This window comes from Erinaceus europaeus, chromosome 21 (assembly GCF_950295315.1).
Source record: "Erinaceus europaeus chromosome 21, mEriEur2.1, whole genome shotgun sequence".
In the NCBI taxonomy this organism is placed as follows: Eukaryota; Metazoa; Chordata; class Mammalia; order Eulipotyphla; family Erinaceidae; genus Erinaceus; species Erinaceus europaeus.
In genome coordinates this window covers 26010312-26035162 of record NC_080182.1, presented here as the reverse complement: position 1 = coordinate 26035162, position 24851 = coordinate 26010312, and the positions used below count along the sequence as shown (strand labels likewise).

The 24851-nt window shown below is 45.9% G+C and overlaps 1 protein-coding gene across 1 annotated transcript in view; it reads right to left on the bottom strand.

Annotated features, from left to right (window-relative positions):
- ITGA9 (integrin subunit alpha 9) overlaps window positions 1-24851 on the bottom strand; it is a 399146-nt gene that overhangs the window by 358702 nt on the left and 15593 nt on the right. Inside the window, exons 2-5 of the mRNA XM_060180609.1 lie at window positions 17094-17221; window positions 13428-13530; window positions 9125-9141; window positions 2966-2999 (exon numbers count right to left, since the gene is read on the bottom strand). Of these exons, the coding sequence (XP_060036592.1) occupies window positions 2966-2999; window positions 9125-9141; window positions 13428-13530; window positions 17094-17221 (282 nt within the window). The remainder of the gene's footprint in view (window positions 1-2965; window positions 3000-9124; window positions 9142-13427; window positions 13531-17093; window positions 17222-24851) is intronic.

The following is a 24851-nucleotide window of genomic DNA, read 5'->3' as shown; positions in this document are numbered from 1 at the left end:
TAAAAGAAAACTTCCAGACCTAAACTACAGAAAGGACATTAAGATTCAAACAGACTCCCACAGTGCTGGGTAGTTCTGTGGGAGGATACAGGAGCAGGAGAGCCGGGATTCTCTTTCTCTTATACAGCTTCATCTTGGGCCAGACTCCATTCTGGGCTTCAGAAAACTAAAGCAAGGCTCGGGAGGCTACCTGGAAGAGACAGTATATGAGGAGAGAAAGACAAAGGAAGACTGTAGCCTGTGATGAGTCCTAGTCCACAAAAAGCACAGAGCTCCAGACTAGGGGACCTGAAAGTGGAAGGATGCAAAGAATGAGAAAGAGCCAACCACACCAAGCAGGAGGGAAGTGTTTTCCAGAAGGAGAGACTGTCTTGAGCAAAGAAAGCACATGAGAAAGGTGTGAAGGTTCAGTAGAAGGAAAGAAAGACATGGTGGTGGGCCTGGACTGACTGGGAGAAATACGAGATGATAGGGGGCCAGGCAGCAGCACAGCGGGCTAAATACACATGTTACTAAGTGCAAGGACCAGCATAAGGGTCCCAGTTTGAGCCCCCAGCTCCCCACCTGCAGGGGGGGGTCACTTCAAGGGTGGTGAAGCAGGTCTGCAGGTATCTATCTTTCTCTCCCCCTCTCTGTCTTCACCTCCTCTCTCCATTTCTCTCTGTCCTATCCAACAACAACAGCAGCAGGAAGAGGTGGAGGAGAAAAAGAACAGATGAGAGGGACTGAAGGGTGCAGACTACAGTGACTCCATGACAGGCTCCAAAAACTGCAGAAATGAGATAGGCCCCAGTTTCAGAAAAACAGGTCCTGGGATTCAGGACCATTACTGGAAATTGAACCCATGGCCCTGAGTCAACAGGTACAAAGATAAGCTAAGCATTAAGAAGGGCATCTCCAGAGAGATAGAGACCATTTAGCATTTCCAAAGCATCTCCGGAGAGATAGAGACTGTTAAACATTTCCCCACATTTCCCCCATATGTGTAAAGAAGATAACTACAAGGCTAAGCTCATCGTGTATGCTCTGTAACCCGTACCCTATATATCTCCTCGGGTGCTGGGATTCGAGGTCAAACACTAGAGAGCTGCTGCGTCAGCCCCTCGGTGTTTCGGCCCTAGCCCGGCTAGCAATAAAGACTCTTCATTTTTACATCACTCTGGTCTCTTGGTGTCTCCTTGGATTCCAGACCTAACAGGACCAGGTCACAAGGGGCCTAGTAGACCTTGGGGCGGCTGTGGTTTTAGTGAATGTGCCATGGAAGCTGACAGAGTCTTATTACACATGAGTGGTGGCGGGGTCTCACCAATAGTTCTGAAAGATAGCTTGGCTGCAGGGTGGCAAGTGTAGGTGGGCGAGAGCATGCTGACTAGACTACAACAGGGGCTCCGGAGAGAAGTGAGTACAAGTAGATGCATTTTCATTATTAATCTTTCATTTATTTTTATTATTTATTTTTATTGAAAGAGAGCTACAGAGAGAAAGAGAGAAACCAAGGCACTACTCAGCTCTGGCTTACAGTGGTGCTGGGGACTAAACCCAGGACCTCAGAGCTTGAGGCATCAAAGTCTTTTGCATCACAAATATGCTGTCTCTCCCCAACCCTGATGCATCTTCTTTGAATACTGCATTTTAGCTGGGGAAATAACACAATGGTAGCATGTGGAGCAAACCTGTAAGAGACCCCCGGTTCAATCCCGGCAGCACCATATGCTAGAGCCAAGTGGTTCTTGAGTTGAGTATATAAAACAAATGTTACACTGAAAATGGTCACAGCATTTAACTTCTCGGTCCACTTCCTTCCAATGCACTGTTTCTACAGTCTGTAGCACTTGGCATTCCTGTGGTCTACACCGAACTGCTTGTGCAATCTCAGAAAGTGATAGGACACATCTCTCAGATTCCCATCTTCTTTTTTATTTTTATTATTATTATTACTGTTATTATTATTATCTTAATTTATTGGATAGAGACAGCCAGAAAGCGAGAAGGAAGGGGGAAAATAGGGAGAGAAAAAGAGAGACATCTTCGGCCCTGCTTCACCACTCACAAAGCTTTTGCCCTGCTCAAACCCTGGTCCTTGCACATTGTAACATGTGCACTCAACCAGGTGCGCCACCACCCGGCCACCTCCACCTCCGATTTCCATTTTCTATGTGGGGACCTTAGGTCTTCAGAGAGTACTTAATCTAAGTCACAGAGTGAACGAAAACTGGAAATGGAACTGGAATCTAAGCTTTCAGGGTCCTCTTGCCTTGTAGAAATCTTGTTCCCTCTTTTTTCTTCTTCTTTATTGGATAAGAGATAGAAAATGAGAGGGAAGGGAGAGAGAGAAGGCGAGGGAAAGAAAGATCTGCAGCACTACTTCAGCACTTGTGAAGTTATCCTCCTGTAAGCAGGGCGCGGGACTTGAACCCAAGACCTTGTACATTCAAACCAGTTGTGCCACCACCTGGCCTCCAACTTTTTCCATCTTCAAACTCCTCATTTCTGCTGAGAAGCCAGCCAAACCCACCCCCTGAGGAATGCTGGTAGTTTTGTCCTATCAGAAGGTCCTAGGTCTCAAGAGCCCTTGAAATGACCATTCTGGGGCCAATGGAATGCCGGAAACAGTAGGGCAGTGTTGGGGGAGGGCAGAGACTCACTGGGGCCTCCCCAGCTGTCTCCTGTGTAGGTCCCTCATAGGCTTCTTTAAAGAATTACAAGGCAGACTGTCATGAATGGTGTGCAGGCTCCAAACTTCTTTATTTAGCTATGAGGCAGAAGTAGTGCAGAAGTGACGTTAAAAGTGAAGAGAAAGCTCAGGGAGAGTCGCCGAGGGCCTGGAAAGGTTCCAGAAGGCCTCTCCGTGTGACTACTCCCTCCTCTTAAACCCTATGCACCTCACACCTGGGCCAGCTTCCCAGTGGCCTGCTGGCCTGCTGCAAGGCCTCCATCCTTTTGTGCTCTGTGGCCCCATGTGTGCAGATGTAGCGCAGCAAAGTGTCTGTGCTTCCAGGCTCTCCCCATCTATTCCATAACCTCAGCAGAGGGGAGAGGAGCCTGGTCCTTCCTGACGTCATTCTAGAGTAAAACCCCTACCATTCACCTGTTTTCCTTTTTTTAAAAAAATTTTTTTATATTTATTTTCCTTTTTGTAGCCCTTGTTTTTTTTATTGTTGTAGTTATTATTGTTGTTGTTATTGATGTCGTTATTGTTGGATAGGACAGAGAGAAATGGAGAGAGGAGGGGAAGACAGAGAGGGGAAGAGAAAGAGAGACACCTGCAGACCTGCTTTATCACCTGTGAAGCGACTCCCCTGCAGGTGGGGAGCCAGGGGCTCGAACAGGGATCCTTAGGCCAGTCCTTGAGCTTTGCACCATGTGTGCTTAACCCACTGTGCTACTGCCTGAATCCCTGTTTTCCTTTCTTATTTATTGGTTTAACATTGGCTTACAATATTATAAAACTGGGGGGTGCCTAAGACTCATCACATTTACCACTACTTTATTTCCACTTGACCAACCTACTTACTCCCTTCGTCCCCTCCAACAACCTCCACAGTTTTCACAGAAACCTCTCTCTCTTGATCTCTTCCAACCAGCTTCCCCCAGGCTCCCGAATAAGGTCACTCTGTCCAAAGATAAAAAGAAGCAGGGGCCAGGAGATGGTGCACGGGGTTAAGCGCACATAGTGCGAAATGCAAGGACCTGGGTTCACTTCACAGGCACTGAAGCAAGTCTGCAGGTGTCTGTTCTTCTCTCCCCCTCTCTATCTTCTCCTCCTCAGGCAATTTCTCTCTGTTCTACCCAACAACAACAACAAAAATGGAAACAAATGACCACCAGGAGCAGTGGATTCATAGTGCAGGCACCGAACCCCAGTGATAATCCTGGAGGTAATAAATAAATAAATAAATAGACAAAAAGAAGACAGAGTGACTGGAAGCCTGAGCTTTCCCACATTCTGACTCTTGCTCTGTGACACTGAACAACCTCTACTATAAACCCCCTTAATCTCTCCCCACCAGAGTCTTATGTTCACAGCATGTTTCTAAACAGACTCAAAATATGGGAGACATTAGTACCAAAACATATCACAAAGGGGGGTGCTGGGTGGTGGCACACCAGGATAAGTGCGCATTGTGTGAAAGGCAGGGACATGTGAGCCCCGGCTCCCCACCTGCAGGGGGGTCACTTCACAAACAGTGAAGCAGATCTGCAGGTACCTATCTTTCTCTCCCCCTCTTTATCTTCCCCTCCTCTCTCAATTACTCTGTCCTATCCAAAAATAATAATAAAAAAAAAGGCCAGAGGAGTATTGGATTCCAAGACCTAGAGGCAATAAAGAAAAAGAAAGATATCACAAAGTCTATTATCAGTCTGTAAATGAAATAATTGACTATTTTTTTAACCGTGAGTTCTGACTTAATTCTGATGACTTACAAACTCAAGTCACTGGTTACTATCTAATTCACAGGAAAATTAGTCACATTTTGATTGATAGAGACAAAATGGGAAGAAGAAGAAGAAAAAAGCCCCTGGCTTCTAGGTCTAACCCTGGTTAATTATTTGTTTTCAGGGTTGGAGGGAGGGTAAACTGAGGCTGGTGCTTGTGATGGAACATATTGATTCTTATAAATGAAAGACTGTGCATTTGATGACTGTTGACTCTTTCGTTGTTGGTGGTGATGTTCTTATTTTTTGTTTTTTTTTAATACTATAAACTGTTTAAGGAGTCATCCTGAATTATTTTTAGAAGGTAAGTACTGCATTTCATAGTAAAAGAACCTAAAGTTAAAGTATTCTGTGAGGTCAGAGATCACCATGCAAAGGCAGTATCCAACAGGAAAATGAGGACAATATCTCTGAATATAAATTACAAGAAAAGAGAGAAGGTGTTTAGCACTACCCTTATGTAAATACTCATCCAGCTGACCCCTACATTAAAAAATGAAACAAACCAAAATGCCTAGCAACTGTCTCCCATGCATTAATAACTCCAACGATCTCTCCAAATAAGTTCCTCCAAATAAAGGAGGAAGGAGTCGGATGGGGGGAAGGGCAGAGCAGGGAATTCTTGGAAAACGGCTAGGCTTGATCAGGCATAGAAGAAAGAGGGAGAGGGGGCCTAGGATCTCTCCAAAGTAACTTAGACTCAGACATACTTCAAGCTATAAGGATTATTTTTCCTCTCAAAATTAAAAAGATAGCCAGGATACAGAACACATAAATTTGCCAAGAGCCTGTGTTTATCACCCGTCCCCCAGAACTATGTGGGAGCACTATGGATGGTGGTGTGCTGCTTCGGTCTCTCTCCCACCTCTAAAGAAAGGACATAGGCTAGAAAAAAACCATTAGGGGACCACAAGGTAAGGCACGCAAGTGAGTGCACACATTACCATAAGCAGGGGTCTGGGTTTGAGCCCCCCATTCCCCACTTGCAGGAGGGAAGTTTCATCAGCAGTAAAGCAGGTTTGCAGGTGTCTGTCTTTCTATCCCCTTCTCTATCACTCCCTCCCCTCTCAATTTCTCCTTATCCTATCAAATAAAGTAGGAAACAAGAAAAAGGGGGGGGGGTGGCCAGAAGTGGTGGATTTGTCATTCAGGCAACAAGCCAAAGCAATAACCCCAGTGGAAATTAATTTAAAAAAGAAAGAGAATGGAAGAGAAGAGGAAGGAGGAAGAGGAGGAAAAATATAAGAAGAAAAATTAACTGGGCCAGGATGGCTGCTCAGTCAGTGACATCACACTTGTACACGTTCCTGAGTTCATTTGCTGGTGTCATGTTAAAAATAAATAACAAAGGTAAAGAAACAGTGGATCATTTCAAAGATGGGAACAGCCTGTCCTTGGGGAGGTGGCACTCTGGGCTTCATTCAGGTAAGTCCCCACCCCGACCTCTTACACACCCGCTCACTGTGCACGATGGCCAGAGCTGTCCCAACACTTGAGGTCCACACAACCAGGGCCCAGTCCTAGGCCACTAAGGACAATGAGTGTGAGGGTGCAGAATCAGGGCTATGGTGCCACAGGCCCCTCCCCAAAAAGAAGCTCCCCCACACCAAGGGAAGAGCGAGTGGCTGGGAGGCACAGGGTAGAGGCCTCTGCCAAGCCTGGAAGATCATTCTGAGAATGTTCACCTGGTGAGAATCTATCAAGACATAGACAAATGATTTGTGCTTTTGGCTTCGTGTGTGTGTGGCAGCACAATAAAACATTCACCAAAAAAAAATTAAAAAGCAGGAAATAGCAACCAAAGTAAATGGGGCTTTGAGAAAAGAAGAAATGAGATAGACAGATGAGAGTCAGTGAGTGGACAGGGATTTCCCTGATGTTTGAAAGGAAATGGCAAAGGGACAGAGCTGGAGAGCAGTGCTTCCACAAAGATAAGAACAGCTCTTCACATTACTTGCTGTCAGATCCCTGGCAATGCTGACGAAAAGCAGAAGTAGCAAACTTGAACATTTGAAACTGCTCTCCCAGGATTGAGAGAGGAGCTTCTCTGGGTGCCTCTCTGGGTGTTCTGGGCAGTCAGGGCAAGAAGAAATTGCCTCCCCAGGTCTGAAACTGTTATCTGGGCCTGTCACCTGCCAGGTGAGTGTGGGAGATGGGACAAGCTTGCACCTAATGCTGAGTGCTGTATCTGGACCCAGCATCACCTATGGCCCAAGGATAGACAAAGCCTGTGGGACTGAGACCGCAGGAATAAACCCAGTATCCTGGGTCTTACCAGAGCTGGTCGCTGGGTCCATGGCCCCAAACAAAGTCACCTGTCATTGAGATACCAGACTCCCTGTCGCAGCTTGCAAATAAATGTTCCTTTGAGGGCCAGTCTCAGATACCATTTTCAGAAATAATCAAACAAAAACAAACAAAAAACCCTCTTCCTCCTTTAACCCAACCTTAGAATCTAATATTATGAACACACATGTCACCATGTGCAAGGGCCCTGCTCAAGCTCCCAGACCCCATTGTCAGGGTCAAGCTTCTTTATAGGTGTAGGATATTGCTGGCATCTCTCTCTCTCTCTCTGTTCCTTCCCTCTTGATTTATCTCTTTCCTTATCAAAAAGATAAATAAATAAGATATTTTTTTAATAAATACTCTTTTTTTAAAAAAACAATATTATGCTCCTTGGGGACACAAAACACATGGACCCACACTCTGGCATCTCTCAAATCCTTCAAACTGTGTCTGGATAATACATATCTTCTGTTATATCAACTGTAAAATGTGTCTTATTCAAATACACTATTAGACACTACTCCTTAGAGAGATCCTCTCCAGACCATGAGAGTAAAAAGAGCCAAAGATTGGTCCTCTGTACCCAAGTGGTTCTCATTAAAGAATAAAAATACACAAAATACAAAGTACAAAGTAAAATACAAAGTAAAACACAATGACAAAGTTCCAGTGAAATAATGCCACACTTGTTCTAGACAGCAAGTCCCCAATCTCACGCCTCATGAAGAATCAAAGTCTAGACCTGAAAGGACCGAGTAAATGCACACTAAGCCTTGACCAGGAGACAGCACACGTGCAAAAAGACAACGCAACAGGAACACTATGTTGGGGGTGGAGCTGGAGGTGATTACGTTAAATGAAATAAGTGAATACGTAAAAGTCAACTACCACCAGACAGTTTCATTCGTATGTGGAATATAGAGAACAGAAACATGAGCTTGCAAAAAAAAAAAAAATTGCAGCCATACTGTCTCTTGGACTTTGTAGGAAGTATTATGGGGGTGGGGGAGCACAGGCATAAGAACTTTGGTAGTCTACCCCACTAGGGAAAGATAGAAACAGGCTGGGGGTATGGATCAACCTGCCAATGCCCATGTCCAGTAGAGAAACAATTACAAAAGCCAGACCTTCCACCTTCTGCACCCCATAAAGAATTTTGGTCCATACTCCCAGAGGGAGAGAAATGTTAGGGGAAGATGATCAGAGGGCTCTGAACTCCAATTCCATCAGGACCAGAGAACAGGGAAAAAAAAGAAGGGCATTCAGAAGTAGTAATAGGCATAGGTGTGATTTAGAAAGGAAGAAAAGACAGGAACATAGAAAAAGTGGGCAAATATATATATATAAATATAGACATATAGTCAGAGAAATAATAGTCAAGCCATATCTGAAACCTTTAGAGAAGTGCTATAGTTTCCAGGAGAGGGCATAGGGATATAGAACTCTGGCAGTGGGGACACTGTGGAATTATACCCGTTTATTTCACTGTGTGTGTGGATCAATATTAAGTCACTAAGAAAATTTTTTTAAAAAGAGGGTTATACAAGAAGAAAAAAAAAGGAACTTTGGCAATGGGTACAGTGAGTCATACACATATATGATATGAAATCTTAAATTTTTGAAAACCACTGTTAAATCAATAATAAGAACTTTTACTACTTGAATAGGCAGTTCTCCGGAGAAGCTATTCAGCTGGCCTACAAGCACAAGAAAAGTTGTCCATCATCACCAATCATGAGGAAAATACAAAGCAAAACCATGAGATGTCACCTCATGGCTATTTGGATGTTTACTATAGAAAATTACTATAAAAAAATCAGAAACCACGTGCTACTGACAATGTGGAGAAACTGCCACCCTTCAACCAGCACTGCTGGCTGAACTGGAAAATGGTACAGCTACTGCAGGAATCAATATGAAAATTCTTCACACATTTTTAACTAGATAACCATAACAGAGTTCCCATTTCTGGGTGTATATGTCAAAGAACTCAAGACAAGACCTCAAAAAGATATTTGCATGTCTGCAGTCATAGTTGTATCCTTCGCAAGAGTCAGGAAGCCAGAATGACTCAAATATCCATCAGGAGATGGATAAAGAAAATGGGGCCTATGCATACAATGAGATACTTGGCTTTCATAAAGAAGGAAGCCCTTGGCATGTGCTACAAAATGGATGAGCCTTATGGTCATAAGACATTATGTTAAATGAAATTAGTCAGGGACAAAAAGACAAGTATTGCAGATTCCACTTATGTGAGGAATTAAGGCAATCAAACTCTCAGTGAAGGGAAAAAAAAAAGGGTGCCTAGAGCTGGGGAGAGGAGGCCAGGAAGTACTGTTGCTCAATGAGTATAGTTTGCTTGGTAAGATGAGAAAGTTCCACAGATGAGAATGACAATGTGCACACCGTACACTTAACAATCGATAAGAGGGTGAAGCTCATGCTAGATGCTTTCTACAGCACAAAAGAAAATGCGTCCAGGGGGATACACAGTTACCAGAGCATCAGACTTGCATGCCTGAGACTCCTGGTTGGATCTCTGGTGATGTATCAGAGTAACACTCTGGCTCCTCTCTCTCTCTCTACGTGGAAGTCTCTCTATCATTTGGCATATAAAAATAAATCTTTCCTAATCATCCTTAAAGAAAAGTGGATGCTTTTGGCTACCCCTATCTCTCTCCAACGTGCACAAAATGGCTTATTAAATGAATGGTGTCACGTCTGTGGAAAACAGCCCTGCACACAATGAAGCAGAGCAGGCCAATCACGACACTGCTACCACAGGCACCCCAACCTTCCCTTTTCCCTCCTTTGCTTGGCCATTCCCATGGAACCTTCCTGAGATGGGACCTGCCAGAGAAACCAGCTCTCAGCCACAGAGGGGCTTATCCTTCTGAGAGGAGAAGAGGTATGTTCAGGCCTGACAGGCTCAAGGTTCAGGAGCATCATGGTAGTGCTGTTATGGGGCTACCCTGCTCTGTTCTGAATCCTGACCTCAGACCACCCCGATTTATAGATAAATTTCTTCTCTCCTCTCCACAGGAGGGCAGACAAGCATACTGACCTTCCTGGGGCCAAGGCACCCAGTCACGGTCAGGCCTCCATGTCTGAAGGAACACAGAGACCTGGAGGGGGTCCAGGGCAACCCGGACAGTGATTAAAGGGCTGGAAACCACCGTGAAACCACAGCAATCAGCAGGGCTATGGGACCTTCACCGGAACAGACAACGGTTCCCAGGAGGGAGGCCCTGTAACTCTGGAGACAGCATCCAGCTGCTTCCTCTCCCCTATGGGCTGATAAGGGGAGACGCTAGATGTGTGCTGAGCAGCAAGGCAGACTGTCAGCTTCCTCCAGAGAGAAACTGAGCACAGCACAGGGCTCCTCAGAGCAGGAGTGGATCCTTCAAGAAAATCTCCACCCCCGAAACATTTTGATTTCTTCCTTTATTTCCTCTTTGACCCAGTAGTTGTTAAGGAGTGTACTGTTGAGCTTCCAAATTTTGGGATGATTACTAATCTTTTGTTGATTGTTAAGTGTTAGTTTAATTCCACTGTGGTCTGAGAAGATGCATGGGATGATTTCAATGCTCTTGAATTTGCTGATGCTGTCTTTGTGGCCTAACATATGTCCTATCCTTGAAAATGGCCCGTGTGAACTTGAGTAGAATGTGTATTCCAGTTTCTTGGGATGAATGACTCTGAAAATGTCCCATAGTTTTAGTTTATCTATCTCCTCATTTAGCTCCTTGTGCATTGTGGCATGTGCATTCAACCAGGTGTGCCACTCCCTAGCCCCATCCTTGTAGACTTTTATGCCAAGAATGGTGATAGCCCTGCCAGGAGAGGGAAAAAATGCCTAATAGATCAGGCTATATTATGTGTACTTGGGTAATCAAACAAATGACGATTTAAAAATAAAATATGGTGGATTAGGAAGTGGCATTGTGCCTAGAGCACTGAACTTGGGAGCATGAGGTTCCTATTTATTTTTTTCACTTTTGTGATTTTTTTTAGAGAAAGAGAGAATTGAGAGTTAAGGGGAAGGTAGGAAGGGAGAGAGGGAAAGAGAAGGACACCTACAGCATCGTTTCACAGATTGTGACACTCCCCTCTCCTCCCCCAGCCCAGCCTGCAGCAGGGAGGGACAGTGGGCTTGAACCTGGATCTCCCACACTGTAATGTGTGCGCTCAACCAGGTGCACCACTGCCCAGCCTCAAGGCTCCAATTTCAATCAGTTTCAATCCCCAGCATTGCATGTACCAGACTGATGCTCTGGTTCTCTCACGCATGTTAATAAATAAGTATTTCAAGAAATGATAATGTAGGACCAGAAAAATAGCTCACCTAGACTGCGAGGCTGCTCTGGCATGTGTGTGGCCCGGGCTTGAGTCTGGCCCTCACCACACCAGAAGTATTAGTGTGTGGTCTCTTTCCCTCTCTGTCTTGTTCTATCTAGGAAAAGTCAGCTCAAAGCAGTGAAGCCCCAGAGACAATAAAAACAAACAAATACAAAAACAACAATGAAAGTATACGTGTGTAAATAAGCTAACATGTATTTCAAGCTGGTGCGATAGCTCACCTGGGAGAAGGTCTTGCATGTGACTGAGCCCTGTTGCACTGGGGGAGGCTTTGGTGTTTGCTGTCTCTGCCTCTCTCTGTATTTCTACCTCAAAATGTCAGCCTGGTTACACTACTCTCATCTGCTCTACTCTTACCTTCAGGCTCCTGATTATTAAACAATTGTTCTGCTTTAGATCTTAATGTTTTTTCAGCCACCAAACTGCAGATGCTACCATGACGCCAACTTGGCTGGGAGTATGGATTGACCTGCTAACATCTATGCCCAGCAGAAAAGCAATTACAGAACCCAGACCTTCTACCTTCTGCAACCCATAATGATCCTGGGTCCAGACTCCTGGAGGGAGAAAGACTAGGAAAGCCTCCAATGGAGGAGATGGGATGTGGACTCTGGAATTTTATGGGATTGTACCCCTCTCATAATGGACTTGTCGATCATAATTAAATCAATAAAAAAATATTTAAATGTCAGCGAATCACCAAGTGATGATCAAAAAAATGTATTTCATAAACTACAGCATCATGTAGAAATCAATATGAATAAACTGATAGGTTACTCACAGAAGTATTATTTTGAGTGAAACATGTTTTAATACTTTTTTATATTTATTTTCCCTTTTGTTTCCCTTGTTTTTTATTGTAGTTATAGTTATTATTGTTGTTGTTATTGATGTCATCGTTATTGTATAGGACAGAGAGAGATGTAGAGAGGAGGGGAAGATAGAGAGGGGGAGAGAAAGATAGACACCTGCGAAGTGACTCGCCGGGGGCTCGAACAGGGATCCTTACGCCAGTCAGTCCTTCTGTTTTGCGTCACGTGTGCTTAACCCACTGCACTACCGCCCGACTTCCGTGAAACATGTTTTATACAAAAGAATATACTAGGAGGCCAGGTGGTGGTGCACCTGGTTAAGCACACATGTTACAGTGGTCAAGGACCCAGGCTCGAGCCCCCGATCCCCACCTGCAGGGGGAAAGCTTTGCAAGTGGTGAAGCAGGGCTGCAGGTGTCTCTCTGTCTCTTTCTCTCTCTGTCTCCTCCTTCCTCTTGACTTCCGGCTGTCTCTACCCAATAATTAAATAAAGGGAATTCAAAAATTAAGAAGAAGAAAAAGAACATACTAGGAAAACAAAAGTAACCCAAGTAATAGTGGTCTGGGAAGTGGAGCGGTGGATAAAGGATCAGACTCTCAAGCATGAGGTCTCAAGTTCAATCCCCAGCAGCACATGTACCAGAGTGATGTCTGGTTCTTTCTCTCTCTCTCTCTCCCTATCTTTCTCATTAATAAATAAATAATTTTTTTAAAAAGTAATCCATGTAATAGATCACAATGGTTGTCTAGAGGATGGAGCTGGCTGGAAAAGACCAGGAGTCCATGGGATGATATAGTCTATATTTGGGGGTTTAATGATGGTGCGCCTAGTTGAGCATATGTGTTACAATGCACAAGGACCCAGGTTCGAGCCCCCACTCCCCACATGCAAGGGAGGATGCTTCACAAACAGTGAAGTCGATATGCAGCTGTCTCTCCTGTCTCCTTACCCACTCTCAATTCCTCTCTGTCCCGTCAAATAAAAGAGAAAATGGCTTCTGGAAGCAGTGGATTCGTAGCACCAGCACCAAGCCAAAGTGATAACCCTGGTGGCAATAAAAAAAATTTAAAAGACAAAAGAGATATTCTATATTTGGGGAGGTGGGTAGATAAGTATGTGCCACTATCAAAACTCTAAATGTTTGGGGCTGGGTGGTGGCACACCTGGTTGATCGCACATGTTACCAAACTCTAAATGCAATCTTAATACCTGTGCATTTTATGGAAATTCTATCTAAACCAATAAGGTCACACACAGAAATATAATGAACAATGAATACGGAGCATCTTTCGCATAACATTCTGTCATTTTCCAGTAGCTGTAGCTCAGTACTCTGGGGCCAACATTACTAGGTCCTGACAGATGAAGGAAAATAAAGAGAGCAGTCATCTGTCCAAGCAATTGTCCGGAACAGACAACCTCAAAGACAGCCCCTTGTCACCCAGATATCCAGCTACCTAAGGCATCAAAGTCATTTGTTGTCAGAGTGTCACCCTTTCCCTGTAGCTCCCAGAAGTCTTACCAGCACACGCCCATCTGCCTTGGGCTGCCGGGCCAAACTCACGCCCATCCACTCATCATCCCGGTCTTCCCTGCAGGTCTTCCCACAAGACGCACCCCGGTGCTTTCCTGGAGGAGAAAGAGAAACGTGTACTCAATGAAGCGCTACTCAGCCGTTAAAAAGACTATATTGTGCCCTTTGGGACACAATGGATGGAACTGGTGGTGATTACGCTTAATGAAGTAAATAAGGAAGTGAAGGGACAACTACAAGGTGACTTCATCCATGTGTGAACACAGAGAACTGAATCACAATAACTTGAAAACATATAGTCAACCCACACCCCGGACCTTGGGAGAACTATGGTGGTTACCACTGGAGGGTGCTGGGGGCACAGAACTTTGGTGGTGGGAGTGGTAAAGAATTATACCCCTATTGGACTGGGGAGACAGCATAAAGGTTCTGCAAAAGGTTTTCATGCCTGAGGCTCTGAGGTCCCAGGTTCAATACCCAGCACCATCATAAACCAGAGCCAAGCAGTGTTCTAGTCTCCCTCTTTCTATGTCTCTCATTAAAATAGATAAAACTTCTTTTTTTAAAAAAAAAAGATACCTCCTTTCTTATAATCTTGTAACTCACTATTAAATCACTAATAAAAATATAATTTTAAAAAGTCAGACTTGAGGGGCCGGGTGGTGGCACACCTGGTTGAGTGTACGTATTACAATGCTCAAGGACTCAAGTTCGAGCCCCCAGTCCCCACCTGCAGAGGGAAAGCTTTGCAAGTGGTGAAGCAGTGCTGTAGGTGTCTCTCTGTCTCTCTCCCTCTCTATCACCCCCTTCCCTCTTGATTTCTGACTGTCTCTAGCCAATAAATAAAGATAATAATAAAAAGTCAGACTTGGTTTAAAGTGATGTCCTGTTGGCTCCCTTTCAAAGACTATTCTATCCTCCAAATATCAACTAATACCCTTTTAAAACACAAAGGAGGGGGTCAGGCAGTAGCTCAGTGAGTTAAGGACACATGGCATGAAGTACAAGGACCAGTGTAAGGATCCCGGTTCGAACCCCCCAGATCCCCACCTGCAGGGGAGTCACTTCACAAGCAGTGAAGCAGGTCTGCAGGTGTCTTTCTCTCCCCCTCTGTCTTCCCCTCCTCTCTCCATTTCTCTCTGTCCTATCCAACAATAACGACATCAATAACAACAACAATAAAACAACAAGGGCAACAAAAGGGAAAAAAAAAAAAAGGAACATACAATGAAATGTAAAGCAACTCCATGGCTATGCATGCTATCTAAGCAGCCCATTATTAATAGCAAGACTCTCTCAGAGAAGGAAGCAGCACATTAATTTGTGTTGTGGTGTAAGCTCCTTAATCTGTGACATTGCTGTTAAACAGTCTGCAAACCAGGTAGTTTGACCACACTAGAGAACTGGCCGCCTCTCCCTTTCTGCTAAGGAAAATCATGACAATTGCTCATTTAAGAAAAATAAGGGCTAGAGAGGCAGTTTGGCGGTAGAATACATGCCTGCATTTATGGGATTCTGCGTTCAATCTTCTGCACCAACTGGGACTAACAAGTACTCCAGAGATGGAAGAGCCATGCTTCAATATATATGCACACATATGCATGTGCGTAAAGATATACGTATATATGTATATATATCACTGTCTTTCTCATTCTAAATTGTATAAAAAAGTTGGGCTGGGGAGCTGGCACCATAGAAATAGGCAGGTGTGGGTAGGGTAGATAGCGTAATGGTTATGCAGAGAGAGTCTCATGCCTGTGATGACAAAGTCCCAGGTTCAGTCCACCACACCACCATAAGCCAAAGCTGAGCAGTGCTCTGGCGGAGAAAAAAAAAATGAAGAAAAGAAGAATGAAAGAAAGAAAGAGAGAGAGAGAAATGTGCAGCTCCTGGGTGCGATCTTCTGACACCACACTGCAAAAAAAAAGTCTTGATGGAGTGGTCCAAGAGGTGGCTGAGTGGATCAAGCATGAGGTCCTGAGTTTGATCCCCGGCAGCACATGTACCAGAGTGATGTCTGGCTCTTTCTCTCTCTCCTCCTTTCTCACTAATAAATAAATAAAAATATATATTTTTAAAAAACCTCCTACTTACTGAACACTTACAAACACTGTTCTGTGTATTTACTTCCATTATGTCACTTAATCATCCAACGTAGCCATTGTCAGCTCAGTATATTAGTCTCGATTGTACAGGTGAGTGAACTGAGGGCAAAGAAGCTATGAGGTATTCCCCCAAAATCCCAACGAGTAGCTGGAAGAGGTGGGCTCCGAAAACAGGTAGTTGTCTCTGGTGCCAAAGATGTTATATTTTCTACTACATCAAAGGAATATATTTTTTAAATTCTTCAATCAGAAAAAAAAAAACAAAAAACAGGGAGTCGGGTGGTAGTGCAGTGGGTTAAGCGCACGTGGCGCAAAGCACAAGGTCCGGTGCAAGGATCCCGGTTCGAGCCCCCGGCTCCCCACCTGCAAGGGAGTCACTTCACAGGCGGTGAAGCAGGTCTGCAGGTGTCTGTCTTTCTCTCCCCCTCTGTCTTTCCCTCCTCTCTCCATTTCTCTCTGTCCTATCCAACAAAAACGACAATAATAACTACAACAATACAACAAGGGCAACAAAAGGCAATAAATAAAAAAATATTTTTTAAAAGCCATAAAATTGGTTTTAATAACTTCTCCCTCCATGTATAGAACAAAACTCTAATGTCTCACCATAGCCTGAAGGCCCTGTGTTACCCAGTCCCAGCCCACCTCACCGAACTCCTCTGGTTCTACCTCAACCAAAGCATCACCAGTCTGGCCTTCAAACTGGCATGTGCTGCTCTCTGCTTGGAGACCATGCCTACTTACCTGATCAAGTAATTGTGCATCATCAATCATGTGAACATAAAACACCCACCTTCCCTCGGTCCTTCTCCCACTCATTCAGATTTTTGTTCATGCAGTGCCAGAGATTAACCACTGAGCCACCTTCTCACCAGGGTGATTGCTGGGGCTCAGTACTGCCACTATGAATACACCGCTCCTAGCAGCCTTTATTTTTTCCTTTCTTTTTATTGGCTAGGACACAGAGAAATTGAAAGAGGAGGGGGAGATAGAGAGGGAGAGAGAAAGACTTGCTTCACCTCTTGTGAAGTATTCCCCTAGCAGGTGGGGGCTGGGGGCTCAGACCAGGTCCTTGCACATGGCACTGAGTGTGCTCAACTGCAGGCACTACTGCCTTTCCGCCCCCAGCCAGGTGTTGGTTTGTTTTTTCTATTAGAGTAAGACAAGAAGAGAGGCAGCACGCAGAACACTGTCCCGCCATCTGTGCAGTTCCGACTTGCTTTCTCTTTCGTTGTTCTCATGTGCTACCCGGAATCCAGCCCAGGGCCTCATGTATACAAAGCAGGAGCTCCCACACTGAGTCACTTCCCCGGGCTTCCCCACTCACGTGTATGAATGTCTCCTGTAATGCCCTTCTAATTGGTAAGACTCGGAATGACTGGGTCTTTGTTTTGTTCACCACCGTATCTCAGCATTTAGGAACAGGTACTTAATACACAATGGATGGATGCGGACAGACGGGAAGGAAGGAGAACTGGGTAGGGGGATGATCAGGCCATCCTAGGAAGAAAGAGAGGAAAGTCTGAAGGTGCAGAACACCCCTTTGCACCCACCTCGAGCCATGTCCAGTTCGGTGCATCTGTAGTCTGGGTTGGTGTGGACCCGGCACTTAAACACGGCCCCGGGAGACTTCACTGAAGTGCTGTACTTGGACTCCGCCTTGGGTGCGCCCACGAGGACCCTGCACACCAAGAAGAAAGAACAGCCTAGCACAACCTGCTGCCAGGAAAGAGGTCGCTGATGGCTGACTCTTCACCCGGCCACAAGTGGGGTGTCAGAATGGTCTGTGGAGATCTGTACCCCACATTACAGTAGATGCTAGGGAGGCAGGGGGAAGGGAAGACACCTTCTTGCAGCAAACTAGCCAAAATCTATAAAGAACTCCCATTCATCATAAGGAAAACATACCCAATAGTAATAACAGGGCACATCTCTAAAGATATACTAGGTGAAGGCAGACTTACAAAGTGACCAGTATGTGCACCCAATGAGAGACCATCTAAACACATCAAACATCTACTGGAAGAACTACAGCAATATATTAACAGTAACAGTAAGAGTAGGGGACTCTTTGAGTCAAAGACATCAGTGCAGATTTTGTTTAAAGCCTTGTTGTACAAGCTCTTTCTCCAGTGGCCCACAGCCCAGCACAAACCTTGTCCGCATGGTGTTCAGCATTCTTCGTTGTAGCTCTTTGGTTGACTACTTTCCGGAAACAGCGCATAAAGCTATATGTCTTAGTCTTCATTGTGTTCATAACATCTGGAGGGGAACTTTGTGCCATTCCCACAATGTTCTGTGCACACACCAGCCTAGCTGTAGCATCTATAGTGTATCTTGCTCAAGGGCCCAAGTAAGGATCCCAGTTCAAGTCCCCGGTTCCCCACCTGCAGGGAGCTCACTTCACAAGCGGTGAAGCAGGTCTGCAGCTGTCTGTCTTTCTCTTTATCTTCCCCGCCCCTCTCAATTTCTCTCTGTCTTATCAAAAAGAAGAAGAAGAAGGAGGAGGAGAAGGAGAAAGAAGGAGAAGGAGAAGAAGGAGAAGGAGAAGGAGAAGGAGAAGGAGAAGGAGAAGGAGAAGGAGGAGAAGGAGAAGGAGAAGGAGAAGGAGAAGGAGAAGGAGAAGGAGAAGGAGAAGGAGAAGGAGAAGGAGAAGGAGAAGGAGAAGGAGGAGAAGGAGAAGGAGAAATGGCCACAGAAGCAGTGGATTCATAGTGCAGGCAACAAGTCCCAGCACTTTTTTTTCCCCTAGAAGCAAAAAGAAAGAAAGAAAGAAGGAAAGAAAGAAAGGAAGAATAGAAAAGAAAAGAAAAGAAAAGAAAAAAGTTAGGCAGTGGAGCACCAGGCTGAACATACACATTACCATGTGTAAGGATCTGAGTTCAAGCCCCCAGCCCCCCACCTTCAAGGGGGACGCTTCACAAGCAGCAAAGCAGGTCTGCAGGTGTCTTATCTTTCTCCCTCCCTACTTCCCCCTCCCCTCTCAGTTTCTCTCTGTCCTATCTAATAAAAAAAAAAGAAGAAAGTAAATAAAAACATGACATTTGGAGCTGCCATTTCCTTTCTTTGCCCTTTCCTCTTGCAGCTTCTCCCCATATACAGCATGCATTATATACATTGAGGGAAAACAGGAAAGAAATAGCAGTAGTGTGGCATTTACAGGCCATCTCTGTCAAGGCTAACCAGTGACAGAAAAGTTACATGCAAACAGGGCAAGAATGAGGCTTCCACACTCTCCATCCTGAACCGTAAAGATACCTTGGGAGGGTAGGCCATCCCCAACCCCCCAAAAGGCCCTTTGCCCCAGAGGAAAAGAGCAAGATACACTATAGATGCTGGAAGAGACACAGCTAGGCTGGTGTGTGCACAGAACATTGTGGGAATGGCACAAAGTTCCCCTCCAGATGTTATGAACACAATGAAGACTAAGACGTATAGCTTTATGCGCTGTTTCCGGAAAGTAGTCAACCAAAGAGCTACAGCGAAGAATGCTGAACACCATGCAGACAAGGTTTGTGCTGGGCTGTGGGCCACTGGAGAAAGAGCTTGTACAACAAGGCTTTAAACAAAATCTGCACTGATGTCTTTGACTCAAAGAGTCAAGAAGTCCCAGAACACCATTCAGTAAGCATGGGTCTTGATCCATGTCTCTAGCAGTCCAAAAATAAGATGCAATTCGCCACCCCAAAAGCACCAGGTACATGATGAAACATGTCACTGCCCATTCGCATTAGAACAGAAAGGAGACCTGGGATCATTTGAAGACAAGGTCTCCATGTGGGAACACCTGCAGGAGGGAAGCTTCACAAGTGATACAGCAGTGGTGCAATGTCTCTCCTCCTCTCTGTCTCTCACTCTGTACAGGAAAGAATTACAAAAAAAAAAAAAAAAAAAAAAAAAAGCTCTACCAGGAGCAATGCAGTTGTGCAGGCACTGAGCCCCAGAAATAACCCTGACGAGGAAAAAAAAAAGAATTATTTATTTATCTGGAAGGAAGGTATCTTGCAAAAGCTAGAAAGGTACCACCCAACTCCACCTCTGCCCACCCAACAGCCTCCCTGAGAACTAGGTTCCCCTCAGGTTATGCCAAAACCCACTGTCTTCTTTGGGATATTGGCTACTCGTGCAGTCATACCTATTCTGGCCCCCGAATAAAACCGCAGCCCTCCCTCTTAACAGCTTCAATAGAAACAAGGGCGACCCTCTCATACAACAGAAGTTGGAACCATCAGAGTCCCTCAGATCAGACAGGCCTCTAGCACACACTTAGCTGGCTCACAGGCATGTTGCCAGCTTCATCAGAGGGCATGTCACGGCCATGTACCTCAACTCTCACTGCCCTGAACCCAGTACGCCAACAGTCCAAACATGGAGTCAGGGGCAAACTCCCCTCTCCTTATTGAAGATTTCCATTTTCTCCTTCTCCTTCTCCTTCTCCTTCTCCTTCTCCTTCTCCTTCTCCTTCTCCTTCTCCTTCTCCTTCTCCTTCCTCTCCCCCTCCTCCTCCTCCTTCTTCTTCTTCCAGGATTATGGCTGGGGCTCAGTGCAGGTACCATGAGTCCACTGCTACAAGCAGCCATTTTCTTTTTCTTTTCTTTTTTTTTTTTTTTGCTATTTTATTAGATAGAACAGAGAGAAATTGCGAGGAGAGGGTAAAATAGAGACTGGGAGAGAAAGGTTCCTGTAGAGCTGTCTCTGCTCATGAGGCGTCCCCACTGCCGATGGGGAAGCGCCTGAGCCTGGGTCCTTGCACGGGTCCTTGCTCACAGTACTATGTGCACTTAGCCAGGCATGCCTCTACGTGCCCCCCACCCAGGGTTTCTTTCCAGCAAAGTCTTAAGACAATCTGTGTTTGGTTTGGTGATAACTCAAATCCCACTCTATCTGGGCGTGAGAGAAGATAGGGTCCCCACAGTGAGGGCATCCCAGTCAACAGTGGGAAACCGCCACTCACACTGGGCCACCCTTGCCTCAGTGACCCGTGGCTGCAGAGTCCCCAGGCAGAAGTAGGGCTGGAAGCACACAGTCCTTTGGAAACCTCAGTGAGCACCTTCCAGAACAGACCACACAGCCTCCATCACCCCACAAGCGGGCAGTAGGGCCAACCCCACGGCTGCTCTAACTCAAATGAATGATGACACACAAAACGAAACTCCAGTGAGAAGAAAGCCACATTAAGGGATCAATTGCCTCCCTTGCTTCTGGGGCTGAGCTTCAGAGCGGCCCGGGCAAGCCAAGGGCTGCTCTCTGTAATGCCAGCTATGTTTTCACAGGTGAGATGCATTAGCCATTTGCTGTATAGAAATTGCAGAAACATCCACGGTCTTCCTGTTCCTCGAGCAGTGAGTGAGAGCCAGGGAGCACAAACTGCCTTCCTCCACTCAGAAACCCCAGTGGGGCAGGGCTGAGTCAAGCAAAAAAAGCCCCACTGACTTCAAATTTATATCAGCACTGCGAGTATATGCCACTTGCAATTCATTTTAATAACCCCAAGAAATCAACTAGTGGGGAGATGGGTGAGATAGCAGAAGAGGTAGCACAACAGACACTGATGGCTGAGCCTTCTAGGTCACTGGTTCAATCCCCAACGCCACCATAAGCCAGAGCTGAGCAGTGCTCTGGGAAGGAAGGAAGGAAGGAAGGAAGGAAGGAAGGAAGGAAGGAAGGAAGGAAGGAAGGAAGGAACAAATTAGTGGGTGAATTTATGTACAAAAGAGTGGTTGCAAAAAAAAAGAAAAGAAAAGAAAGAAGAAAGAAAACAGATTTCTTGACTGTATCACCTGAGTTAGCACTGGAACCTTGGTCATTTCAGACAGTGCCACAGACTCAAACTTACAGACCAGGTAAAAAGGGGTTCTGGAAAACACAAGTAGAACCTGAACTGGAATTGGTGTACTGCACCAAAGTCAAAGACTCTGAGGTGGGTGGGTGGGGAGAACACAGATCCAAGAAGGATGACAGAGGACGTAGTGGGGGTTGTATTGTTATATGGAAAACTGGGAAATGTTATGCATGTACAAACTATTGTATTTACTGTCGAATGTAAAACATTAATTCCCCAATAAAGAAATTGAAAAATAAAAAAGGGGGTTCTGGAGAGCTTACATCCTAGACACCAGTCTCTCAGTCAAGAGCTGAGCCTGAGAGAAACAAAAATTCTATCAAAGTTTATAGTTTATAAACTTTGCTTTGCTTTGCCATATGCAGACCCATGTTTGAGCCCAGTCCCCAGCTCACTGAAAGTACCTTCAGTGCCATGATCTCTCTCTCTCTCTCTCTCTCTCTCTCTCTCTCTGTCTCCCTCCCTTCTCTGTGTCTATCTAAAAATAATAAATAAAAATTAACACAGAGGGTGCCAGGCAGTGGAGCACCTAGATAAGCATATATGTTACAATGCATAAGGATCTGGGCTCCAGCCCCTGGCCCCCACCTTCACAAATGGTGAAGCAGGGCTGCAGGTGTCTCTCTGTCTCTCTATGCCCCCTGCCCTCTCAATTTCTCTCTGTCTCTATCTAATAACTAATAAATATATAAATTAAAGCAGAGAAGAGAGTTACTGAGTTATTTTCTTCCACCCAAGTCCCAAGAGCTCAATAGTCCCGACAACAGCAGATAACAACCTGCAAGTTCAAAGTCTTAACCAGCTGGTCAGATGGGAAGGTTTTCCCCAAACCCTGTGCCATGTGAGGGGAGGGTGTGTGTAGACCCACGTGTGCAGGCGGCAGGCAGGGGTGGTGGGCGGCAGAACAGTGCTTGTATCTCTGTGTTTACAGAACACCGTGGCTTCCTCCGAAGCCTGGCGCGGCTCTTTACCTAGGCTGCCCGCCAGCAAGCCTGCAGCCACGGGCCAGCCCATGAGCTCGCCTCTTCTGAAGTTAGTTCAGCTGGCTGCTGGCCAGACTGATCCCAAGAGATATAGAGCGTCGTGGCCCAGAGTTCAGGACAATCCACTGAAAAGATGCCATCTGCTTTTTCTCTGCATTATTCTCAGAGCTACAAAGAGACACCCCAACTACTTCAAACGGCCTCTAAAACCTTCCTTCCCTGACCCTCTTGACAAGACAACAAGCTGTTCCTCTCCACTGGGCATTTCCCCCCTATGAGAGGCCCTTGACGTTCTCACCACCGATGATGATACATCACCAGGCTGAGTCTCACTTTTGCTACTTCAAGTGTGGTCCACAGACCAGCAGCCTGGAGAACACCTGGGCAATGGAATGAAATGCAGTCCCCAGCCCCCTCCCGCTAGATCAGAATCTGCATTTTAACAAGCCCTCTGGGTGAACTGTAGTCTCAGAAATGCTGCATGGCCACTGATTGCAAGTCTGGGCAGAGGACCCTTTCTTAGCAAATGACACTCTCCTAATCCATATATCCAGTTAAAAGTGCAGGCAAACTCCAAAGATATTTTAGAGTCCTTTCATTGAGTCACAACTCTGGCTTGCTGATTCCAAGGACATACCAGGTACTTAGGGCTTCCAGAACTGGGAGATGAGCTTTATGAACAGAGTCATATTTTATCATCCAGCAACCCCGTCAGTGGAAGGCACTGATATTGTCCCCATTTTACAGATGGAGAAGCAGGTGGTCAGAGACGGTCACAAGACTTATAGGCGCTCTGAGTATAGTAAGATGGCCAAATCTGGGCTGGGGAGATAATGGTTATGCAAAAAGACTTTCAAGCCTGAGACAACAAAAGTCCCAGGTTCAATCACCAGCACCGCTGTAAAAGAGAACTGAGCAAGTCGTCTGGTGTATCTCCATCTCTCTCTCTCTCCCTCCGCCCCTCTGTCTTTCTCTCTCATTAAAATAAAGAAGCTACTTTTTTTTAATGATGGCCAAATCATAGCAGACAAATGCAGTGTCCACTCCTCTAACTGCCTACCCCATGTCAGCCAAAACTGAGGAAAAGCAGACCATAAACGCACAGGCGTGTCCCCCTGGTGTCAGGCGCTCAGGCGCGGCCTTGCCTGGAGCATCTGCATGAAGCTCTTTGGTGGCTCAAGGTGGAATTGGCACCTCCTTCATGGCAAAGCAAAGACTGGGGTTTGGAGCAGAGAGGAGGCCTTTCTCCTCCCAAACAGGTTGAATTTCGACCACCTTCAGGGCCAGGCAGTGACACACCCTGGTTAAGTGCACATAGTACTAAGCACAAAGGCCCACGCAAGGATCCGGGTTTGAGCACCCACTCCCCACCTGCAGGGGGGATGCTTCACAAGTGGCAAAACAGGTCTGCGGGTCTCGGTCTCTCTCTCTCTCTCCCTCCTTTCCTCCTTACCTCCCTCCCTCCCCCTCCCTCTCTCCTTCCCTTCCTCCCTCCCTCCCTCTTTCCCTCTCTCTCTCTCTCTCTCTCTCCCCTTCCTCTCTCAACTTCTCTCTGTCCTATCCAATAAAATGAAAAAGAAAATGGCCTCCAGGAGCAGTGAGAGTTCAGGTGCATAAGAGGCAGATGGTGCTTTTTAGGGGGCTTAGATTAAAATGCCCACCTGATTCATATTGCCGGCACCCAGCCCCAGCAATAACCCTGGAGGCAAAAAAAAAAATTGATCACCCTCTTGCTTCTCTATAAGTTTGGCTCTGCAAGCAGGGTATTGCTTCTCTGAGCGAGCAGCTCAGAACATGCAGTCTGGAAACAGGCCCCCTCTACTGCCAGCCAGCTGTGCTCACAGATGTCTGACTTCTAGCTCAAGGTATCCTGTCAATTTCTCCTGTGAATTTTACTCAGAGACTGCAGGACTGGGACCCAGAGACTTCATGTCCAAGTTCATTCTCTTTCCGGTCCCCACCACCACATCTAGCTCCCTCCCACTGTGGCATTTTCCCAACACCATCAGTCCCTAGTTGGCCTGTGTGTGATGAAGCTGCCTATAAAGGCTCCAACCAGCCATCCCACCTGCTCTGAACAGCCCCTCCCAGCCCCAGAGCAAACATTCAGGTCAATTCCCTGGAGAGGCAGCTGCACTCTGGGAAAGGGCTGAGCCCGGCTCCCTTCCTGGGAAGGCTCAGAGAGCCTCTCTCCCTCCCCACAAAGGCCGCAGCAGAGATTTCGCAGGACAAAATTACAGCCAGATCGAGGACGGCAACTGGGGATTTAAAACCTTAAACCTATTAGGTCGGCTTTCATGCATTTGATCCCAAAGCCAAAACTCCCCTCAGGGACCAGCATCTCAGTTACAAGAGTCAAATCCAATCAGTGTGTCCACATCGCAGGGGAATCCCAGAAATTGCTCCATATCCTTTACTGGGCAGAAAATAGCCACCGCTTGAGCAGACAGAGAGCTGGAGCCAGGAGGACCACCACCAACCACAGT